The sequence below is a fragment of the Alosa alosa genome, chromosome 21 (genome assembly GCF_017589495.1).
Source record: "Alosa alosa isolate M-15738 ecotype Scorff River chromosome 21, AALO_Geno_1.1, whole genome shotgun sequence".
Lineage (NCBI taxonomy): Eukaryota > Metazoa > Chordata > Actinopteri > Clupeiformes > Clupeidae > Alosa > Alosa alosa.
The window spans coordinates 3,151,988-3,161,956 of record NC_063209.1 but is presented as its reverse complement, the minus strand read 5'-3'; the positions used below and the strand labels follow the sequence as shown (position 1 = coordinate 3,161,956).

General features: G+C 38.3%; 1 protein-coding gene across 1 annotated transcript; it reads left to right on the top strand.

The window, feature by feature from the left end:
• The first annotated feature begins 2,344 nt into the window (after nucleotides 1–2,344).
• arr3b (arrestin 3b, retinal (X-arrestin)) lies at nucleotides 2,345–6,494 on the top strand. Its single transcript, XM_048231387.1, has 14 exons — nucleotides 2,345–2,432; nucleotides 3,268–3,298; nucleotides 4,155–4,185; nucleotides 4,297–4,357; nucleotides 4,454–4,498; nucleotides 4,605–4,801; nucleotides 4,902–4,961; nucleotides 5,040–5,116; nucleotides 5,211–5,346; nucleotides 5,501–5,585; nucleotides 5,707–5,779; nucleotides 5,916–6,053; nucleotides 6,196–6,303; nucleotides 6,398–6,494. Exons 2-14 carry the CDS (start codon nucleotides 3,291–3,293, stop codon nucleotides 6,465–6,467), a joined length of 1,089 nt encoding a protein of 362 aa, XP_048087344.1. The 5' UTR covers nucleotides 2,345–2,432; nucleotides 3,268–3,290; the 3' UTR covers nucleotides 6,468–6,494.
• Nucleotides 6,495–9,969: the final 3,475 nt, after the last annotated feature.

The window sequence follows — 9,969 nt, the reverse complement described above, 5'->3', positions numbered from 1 at the left end:
TTATCATTCATTTAGATCTATATTCTCAGCTGACTTATAATGAACTATACCATGAATACCAACACATTTATGTCAGAGCTGCACATCTGAAATTGCTTGAAATTGTGTTGCTCTAAGAACACCCTTCCTGCCGCCCGTATGCTGCTTAGCAGATTTGCTGTATTTTCACTTATTATAAAAAAAATCTGACTTCCTCTAAGAAGCTTTTCTGATAAATGTTAGAAAGTATGGGGCTATTTGGCCTATTCAGTTCATCTACAGTGTCTACCAGTAGTTTCTTCTTAATTCGTCTTCAGCAATAACAAACCCTCATTCTTTACACTGTACTACATGATCATTTCTCTTTCTGATACAACAAAATGAAAAAACACCAACATTATGTCATCAAAGCAGCCATTTCAGACTGATTCACAATATGCTGCTTGCATTAAAACACTGTTAGCTTCACTGCATCATCAGCACCAACTGCTGGTAGCATTGCAGCTGTTGAGTTCAAGAAAGGTCCCTCATGATCAGTCAATGAAAAGTGTATCCGAGTTCCTCTGAAGGAGCTTACTTGGAAGGGGATTAATGACAACAAATACCTGCAGGTCTAAGGTGAGCATGTGATGTGGCACAGGAGGCATGAAAAAGTTGACTAAGCCCTCTTAAAGATAGACTCACCTTGTGTAATACATGCTGGGCTAATACATAGTCACACACACACACACCAAAATACAACAAATATTACATTTTATGTATAAAATTGTGTCTATTGTTTTGTAGTACACAACTAGCTTTTGGGAAAGGGACCATTTTGAAATTTAGCAACAACAGAGCAGAAATGTGGTAATATGGTTGCAAGTATTCCATCAACAACATTTATTATGCATATTGCATAAAATATCTGGCTTTAATGTATATATCCTTAATCCTCAATCTTCTTCGACCATCAACTTCAAATTGGCTACTCTCCCTGAGAAACATTGATGTTACAGATTGATTTACAGATTGATGTACATACTGGTGTGTATGAGATTTGACATATTTTATATTATCTTGCCATTAATTGACATGGCAACCCATGGTGAAACAGGCTTATGAAGGAATTACTTACAGACACGAAAAGGCAATATGTGACCTGACAAAAAAGACACTGGCAAGTCCATAATCTGAAAAAGGTCAACTGATTGCTGTATGCAGTTGAGTACCTCTAAGTCCAGGTCTATTTCAGACATGTCATGACAAGGATGATCTGTGAAGTCAATTCAGAAAAACAATTTATCAATGGACTGGCCACCTACTTAGCACTAATCGGATACCCAGTTCATTTAAAACTGACTGAGAGGGTCATACTCCTACCTGTGAGGACAATATTACATTGTGCAATACCAGGTCTTCCAGGCAGAAAAGGCCACAAAAGACGCCTTCCTCCAATTGGTTGCCTTTATTTTCCAGTATGTGTCGATTTGCTTCAATACCATCTGATACATAGGCCTATGTCATAATGGCATATAATGTCTGATTACATATAGAGTATAGATATATATATATAGTCAACTGCATGACATTTACTACTATTTCAAATTTAGCTACTACTGTTTTAAATTAGCACATGCATTAACTATAGTTATGTAAAAGTTGGATAAAAATACCTCCTTCCATAGAGACACAATACCACCTGTCTATTTTAGGATAACAGGCTGTACTCTCCATGGACACGGGTAGCCCTCTGGCAGCTGCTGGAGCTGGGGTCCAGGACTCATTTGTGTAGTCCGTCCACTCTCCCGCCTCGTCCCCACCAACCCTCTGAGAAGCTCTCAGCACAGACACATACAATTTTAGAGAGCTGGACAGGACTGGACTGGACTGGGAGGGAAATGTTTCCGCCGCCATCTTTGCCACATTGATATTTAGTAGGTATGTGGCCAGGCAACATATGGGAATGTGTGGACCTGACTCCCACAATGCCAAAGCACTGAGACAAACAGGCAGGCAGGAGAGTGACTAGTTAAAGCCCAAAGAATCAAAAGCCACCCAGCATTAACACCCAAGTCTTTCAAACTTCACTATAATCAACATTTAATCCATTTCAAATAACACAGTGTTTATTTTTAACACATTGTTGCCTGAAAAAGAAGTCGGGTAATAGACTTAATAGGATTGCGAGGGAAAAGGGAGCACTATAATGGCGTGGGTAATCTGAGGGGGAGGGCAGACAGGTCACCTTATAAAGTCCGGCAGAGAGGAGGCGGCCGCTGCACTCTTCACATCACCGAGGGATTTACAGCCTGGGGGTGAGGGGCACACACGGAACAAACACACACACTGGAGAGGTAAGAGCTAGTCCTATTTGACCGGTGGACCGCACAAACATGGCCAGACTCTGAGCTCCAGCCAACTGGAGTGAAAAGATCAGAGGGGCAGAGGAGTGAACGACAGCAGCATAGCTGGTCAGAAGTTACTGAGAGTTCTTGTAGTCAGAGAGAGTTAAGAGAATATACAACTGGATTTTACTTACTAAAGATTGTTTTTTCTCCTAGTGTGTCTGTCAATAACTACTGTATAATACAGTTAAATTACATAGCTCTGATTCAACTGTACCTTTAAATCATGAACAGCCCTAATCAGTTGCCTAAAGTGATATATAGAAGTTTGTTAAATGTTCTGAGATATGTTTTATGTGATTTGGATGGAAGGCTATATGGTATAGTGAAGGACAGGTAAACACCCCCAACATTCCCACCTGCTGCTGCTGCTGCTGCTGTGTACTCAGTCAGTAACATAGCCTACAGTATGATTACTTCTCGGTTATTATAACTGATGGATAATAACTGATGGATTTTCAGTAATGTTTGCTTGCTTTAATATAACATGCAAACAACATTTAAACACAACTATAAAAGTAATTGAAGAATAACAGCTAATGTTTGACCAAAATGGTTTAAAAGGTACAGACAGATTGAGACACCAAAATGCTCTGCTACTCCATTCAGGCCTGATAGTAACATTGTGAAAGGGGATGTTAAACTGGTATCAAGGACCCAGTCTAGTTATGCAGGTGCTGACATGTGGCTTTCTTTGTAAACGTACAACAGTAATAAACAAGCTCCTATGGGAGATAATCTTATCATAAAGTATACCAGGTGAAGTCAACACAGATGCTCTAATCCAAGATTAAACTGCACTTCATCGTAATGTTAATCTTTTGGTGATACCTGAATCCTGCTGGATTACATGCAACACTTCATCAATGGGTTATCTAATCATACACCTTTCAAATTGCAGATACCCCCTGGCAGTGTAATACGATGGCCAAGTAAGTCTTTCCTAAACCTGATTCTATATTACTAACTCCATACTACTGAGGTTGACTACTGAGCCACCACAGATGAAGTGGTGCAGTGGTCCCATTCAGACATAGATTACTTCAACTTTGATCCGTGTGCATAGTTTTATAAATATATATATAGTTGTTGTATAGTTGTTAAATGTCTTGTAATGTCTTGACATATATTGTTTTGTTTAATGTCTTGACATACTATTTCATGATAAGGTAAAGGCCATTTCTGAATAATCCTAAATACCTATCAGATTTAAAATAGTAACAAAAGTATGGTTAAAGAATGGGACTTTTGGGGAATGGGAGAATAGGACTTATTTTACGCATAGGTCAGTATGGCAGCCAAGTAATTAAATCAATCAATCAATCAATCAATCAATCAATCAGTCAATCAGTCATTTATTTTTGTCTGGATTCTCTGCATAACTTCATTCAGTTCCTCCAGATACTAAAATGTAGGTTTAGATGGCTTTTTCCAACAATGCAGTTGATGTTTATCCAAGTATGAATACTCGAAGGGCTAAAGTCACTTCGTTCATTCACAGCAGTGTATTCTCTTCCGAAAATAAATGAAGGTTGAATGAATGTTTTAAACCTTCCTCAATACACGTCGCTGCTTAGTGAAACACAAGCGGTCCGGGCAATCCAGAAGCCTCATCCTTTAACAAGAACTGACAGAGGGACATCACAACCAATTTAGTTAGGCGGATACACCGCAACAGGAGGTAACTGACCACAAGAAGGAGCAAGTTCATCAGACAAAATTGTGATGAACTTCATCTTCAACTTCAGATAAATTCATTTCAACTCAAGCCTTTCTTTTCCCCTGCAGGATCTATAAGAAGACCAGTCGCAATGGCTCGGTGAGGAGCAAAAGACTTTCTTTATCACAAGACCAGGAGAATAGTCATTTTTACACTGCCAAATTACAGTCAAATGAGTTTCGTGGTCTATTAAATTGTGTCCTTTTGTAGATTGCTCTTTATCTAGGAAAGAGGGACTTTGTGGACCGTGTGGACAATGTTGATATTGTTGGTAAGTCTAATGGAAATGGACATTTTGTAAGACACCTGCACTTCATAGTTACTTAACATCTACACATTTTTTAATGCGTTGATGTGCCCATAATAGATGGTGTGCTCAAAATAGATCCATCAGATCTCGCTGGGAGAAAAGGTATGATCACTTCCCTCTTTCTTTGTAGAGATTTATTTTTCCTCAGCATCTCCACTAAGAATTGCATGCCAAAAAACATTTCTCAATATGTAATTTCTCTCCGCAGTATGGGTTTCTCTCACCTGTGCTTTTCGCTATGGCCGCGAGGATTTGGATGTGATTGGTTTATCATTCCGAAAAGACATCTGGATTGAGCACCTTCAGGTGTACCCTCCGACCAGTGAACCCAAGCCAGCTAACACACACGTGCAAGATGCACTTCTGAGGAAGTCTGGAGAAGATGGACACCCATTCACTTTCGCTGTGAGTCACCATTGCACAAACTTAAGATATAGCTGACAGGAACAGTATAGCTCACACAGGTTTACAAACATCGCCATTAAAAGCTGTGTGTTTTGTCTAGCTTCCCACAAATCTACCTTGCTCTGTCACCCTTCAACCTGGACCAGGCGATGCTGGCAAGGTAGGCATTCTTTCCCTCCTTATGTGTCATACTCCATCTATGATATTCCAAATCTAATCTCTTCACCTGTCTCTGCAGGCGTGTGGTGTTGATTTTGAAGTTAAGGGCTACATTGCCATGGAAGCAGACAATCCAGATGAGGAAATTGATAAAAAGTGAGGAGGAATACATCCCTCATCAACACAAACAAACCACACAGAGACATCAGTTTTAGATTGACCATAATAACCTTACCTTATTGGTTTATAGGGATACAACCCGCTTGATCATCCGAAAGATACAGTTTGCTCCAGACAAACTAGGTGCTGGTCCAAAAGCTAGCATCAGTAAACAGTTCATAATGTCTGAGAAACCAATTCAGATCGAGGCTTCAACTGAGAAAGAGGTATAAAGTTAGTTAGTGATTAAAAACAATCACACCGTAACATCCCTTGGAACACCTTAAACATATGCCAGTATATACCAAAGTAAAGATTCTTTGAAATAAACAGCTCGAGTGATTTCCTTATGACTAAAGATCTTTTCTGTTCATCAATCAGCTTTACTACCATGGAGATCCCATTCCAGTTACTGTAAAAATCAACAATGATAGCAATAAAGTGGTGAAGAAAGTGAAAATCTCAAGTAAGTTTAGAAATATATGATTATTATATAATACTAATAATGATTATGGAATCATGACTAGTGACAGAATCTTAAAATCTTAGATCAATATACTTACTCCACAGCATTTTCTTATATCTAGTTGACCAAACGACAGATGTGGTCCTGTATTCTGCTGACAAATACACTAAAGTTGTACTATGCGAGGAATTCGGGTAAGTTCATACTTTTGCAAAGATAAGCACGAAATGAAACCCTTGCACTTTTCTTATGTCCAAGGCAGTTAATATTAGGCCTCTTTTTTGTGTAAAAAACTTTTTACTTATGTACAAGTATACATTTTCCTAACAGAGACCAAGTTGATCCCTCGTGCACCCTTGAAAAGGAATACAGAGTTACCCCTCTGCTGGCCAACAACACAGAGAAGCGCGGTTTGGCACTAGATGGCAAACTGAAGGATGAGGACACAAACCTGGCATCATCGACCATGTAAGTGGAGATTCAAACTGTCCATTAGTCATACTGACAGCCAAACTCTGAGTGATTCCTAGAATGTTAAAAAGGACAACAAAAGGGGTTGATCCCTATCTGGGCATCATACACTAATTTGATCTCCTCATGCACAATGCAGCATCCGACCTGACATGGATAAGGACATCTTGGGAATTCTGGTGTCCTACACAATCAAAGCAACTGCTGTGGTGTCCGGTGGTGGAATACTTGGAAGCCTTACATGCAGGTTAATAGAAATATTCAGGGTAAATAACATCTTGATATTGCCGTTAACACTTTACACAAGTAAAAGGTAAACCGTTTCTTCCTTCTTCTGATAGTGATGTGACTGTGGAGATTCCTTTGGTCCTGATGTCCCCAAAGCCAGCAGGTAAGCAGGTGTTTCACTGAGCGAAAGAAAAGCCGAGACAGGGGCAGCAAAAGGCTGGAAAAGTAGTGTAATGTTAAAGAAAACACAAAAGACTTCACCACTAATAAGGTTAACTGGCACCATTGTTAGGTATAAAAAGAGCCTCCCAGAGGCACAGTCTCTCATGCAGAGAGAGATCACCAGAGACTTTCTAATGAGGAGACACAGCACTCAAAGAATCTCCCAAAGAAATGCATAGGTTCAGTTCGTAACGCAAACATGGTAGTCATCTACACATATTCCGCCATATTGTCATATTGTGAGGTATTTGAGGATTTCATCATCTGTAGTTTATAATAGTGCAACTTTTCCAGCCTTTTGTTGCCCGTCCCAACTTACTTGAGACATGTTGCTGGTATTACATTCAAAATAAGCATATATTTTTCATGACATTTTCAACATTACAACAGTTTCAACATTTGATATGTTGTCAATATCCTTTTACAACCAAATATGGGTTTACAAGACTTGAAGATTATCATATTTTATTTACATTTTACACAGCGTCCCAAGTTTTTTGGAAACAAGGTTGTAAATTAGATTATTTTAGACAGTTTTAAGGTGCAGTCTGTGATTCCAACCCACTACATTGTTTTAAACACTATTCCAGCTAATCAACATGTTGCTTCAAGAGCATGCTGGAAGGTCTGAAAGTTCATAGACTGTTGAGCTCAAATATCAGTAACCTTCCGTCAGAATCTCAGAAAAAAAACCTTCAAATTTTGATTTGGTGCTTTGCTGAATCACAGACAAAACCTTCACATTTTGATTTGGTGCTTTGCTGAAATGTTTTACCGTTAAAATAATGCAGGCATTTTCAGTATCTACCCACCTGTCTATCTCTCACTCACTAAGGGTATGATTTTCATGGGTAAACTGTTTTTATATCTAACTCTGAATACATTCATGTTGTTGCTCCACAATTGCTTTTTTTAGGTGGCCACTCCTTTTATATGTGCACACAAGTCCAAGTATGTATGGGCCATATCTTTCCCCAGATACAGGCTATAGTTACAGTATGCCTAGATTGGGAGTCACTTAAATCAGCATTAGGGTAGTACTTTTACATCTGTACAAAATAAAACAGGTAAAAATAGGTTTTTTTTTTGTAATTATGCATTTATTGACGCTTGCAATGTGAGGCAGTGAATATTTAAATCTAAATTTACAAATATGACTGTTATTGAAAATAATCGCCACATAATTATAGTCGAAGAAACAGAAAATAATCGCCACATAATTATAGTCGAAGAAACAGAAGAAAATGATTAATCTCACTCACTCTCTTTCTTTCCTGCTCTCCATTGTTCTCATGACACAGATGTGTAAGTACAAACTAACCACTTACATTCTTTAACTTTCTCCAACAGTCACCTTGGTGTGAGGTATACATAAGAAATGTCATACATCTATGGACCCTTTCAAGAGAGTTCCATTATCAGCATCATAGTTGGCCCCACAAGACTTCCTTTTTAACATTCCATATGTTATCTTAATGCAGAGGAAGTAGATTGGGGCCCAAATAGAACGTTCAAGCATTGTTTTTGTTTTTATTGTTGAAAGGGTCTATACATACTGTATAAGAGGAGCAACCTGAAACAATCTGAATATGAATATGAGAGAGGGAAGAGGCTAATAAAATATCTGCAAATAAATAATTGCAAACTTTTATAAAGACACATTTGTTCTTGTGATATTCATAAGCAAGTCTCTGCTCCTCTCATGTGTGTTAAAGCATTTCATGAACTGCAAGAATCAGGAATAAATCCCTCTATAGTGAAGGTGAGGAGAATCTCATGAACCTCAGCTGTTCTGTTCACTTCTTCATGGGCCATAGTACATGGTAAACATATATAGGCTATAAACAAGTGAACAAATGCATAAGTGAGTAAAACTCTTGCCACACAAAACTAGAATGAAGATCTAAAGGTCACATACATTTGTCAGTAGGGCTACTACAATGAATGAAGATCTAAAGGTCACATACATTTGTCAGTAGGGCTACTACAATGAATGAAGATCTAAAGGTCACATACATTTGTCAGTAGGGCTACTACAATGAATGAAGATCTAAAGGTCACATACATTTGTCAGTAGGGCTACTACAATGAATGAAGATCTAAAGGTCACATACATTTGTCAGTAGGGCTACTACAATGAATGAAGATCTAAAGGTCACATACATTTGTCAGTAGGGCTACTACAATGAATGAAGATCTAAAGGTCACATACATTTGTCAGTAGGGCTACTACAATGAATGAAGATCTAAAGGTCACATACATTTGTCAGTAGGGCTACTACAATGAATGAAGATCTAAAGGTCACATACATTTGTCAGTAGGGCTACTACAATGAATGAAGATCTAAAGGTCACATACATTTGTCAGTAGGGCTACTACAATGAATGAAGATCTAAAGGTCACATACATTTGTCAGTAGGGCTACTACAATGAATGAAGATCTAAAGGTCACATACATTTGTCAGTAGGGCTACTACAATGAATGAAGATCTAAAGGTCACATACATTTGTCAGTAGGGCTACTACAATGAATGAAGATCTAAAGGTCACATACATTTGTCAGTAGGGCTACTACAATGAATGAAGATCTAAAGGTCACATACATTTGTCAGTAGGGCTACTACAATGAATGAAGATCTAAAGGTCACATACATTTGTCAGTAGGGCTACTACAATGAATGAAGATCTAAAGGTCACATACATTTGTCAGTAGGGCTACTACAATGAATGAAGATCTAAAGGTCACATACATTTGTCAGTAGGGCTACTACAATGAATGAAGATCTAAAGGTCACATACATTTGTCAGTAGGGCTACTACAATGAATGAAGATCTAAAGGTCACATACATTTGTCAGTAGGGCTACTACAATGAATGAAGATCTAAAGGTCACATACATTTGTCAGTAGGGCTACTACAATGAATGAAGATCTAAAGGTCACATACATTTGTCAGTAGGGCTACTACAATGAATGAAGATCTAAAGGTCACATACATTTGTCAGTAGGGCTACTACAATGAATGAAGATCTAAAGGTCACATACATTTGTCAGTAGGGCTACTACAATGAATGAAGATCTAAAGGTCACATACATTTGTCAGTAGGGCTACTACAATGAATGAAGATCTAAAGGTCACATACATTTGTCAGTAGGGCTACTACAATGAATGAAGATCTAAAGGTCACATACATTTGTCAGTAGGGCTACTACAATGAATGAAGATCTAAAGGTCACATACATTTGTCAGTAGGGCTACTACAATGAATGAAGATCTAAAGGTCACATACATTTGTCAGTAGGGCTACTACAATGAATGAAGATCTAAAGGTCACATACATTTGTCAGTAGGGCTACTACAATGAATGAAGATCTAAAGGTCACATACATTTGAAAGGTCACATACGTGTCAGTAGGGCTACTACAATGAATGAAGATCTAAAGGTCACATACATTTGTCAGT

Bases quoted from the DNA above. Each gene is read 5' to 3' on its own strand.
- arr3b (XM_048231387.1), top strand. The intron at 4,962-5,039 runs GTAGGCATTCTT...CTGTCTCTGCAG, and splicing joins GACCAGGCGATGCTGGCAAG to GCGTGTGGTGTTGATTTTGA. The intron at 5,780-5,915 runs GTAAGTTCATAC...TTTTCCTAACAG, and splicing joins GTACTATGCGAGGAATTCGG to AGACCAAGTTGATCCCTCGT.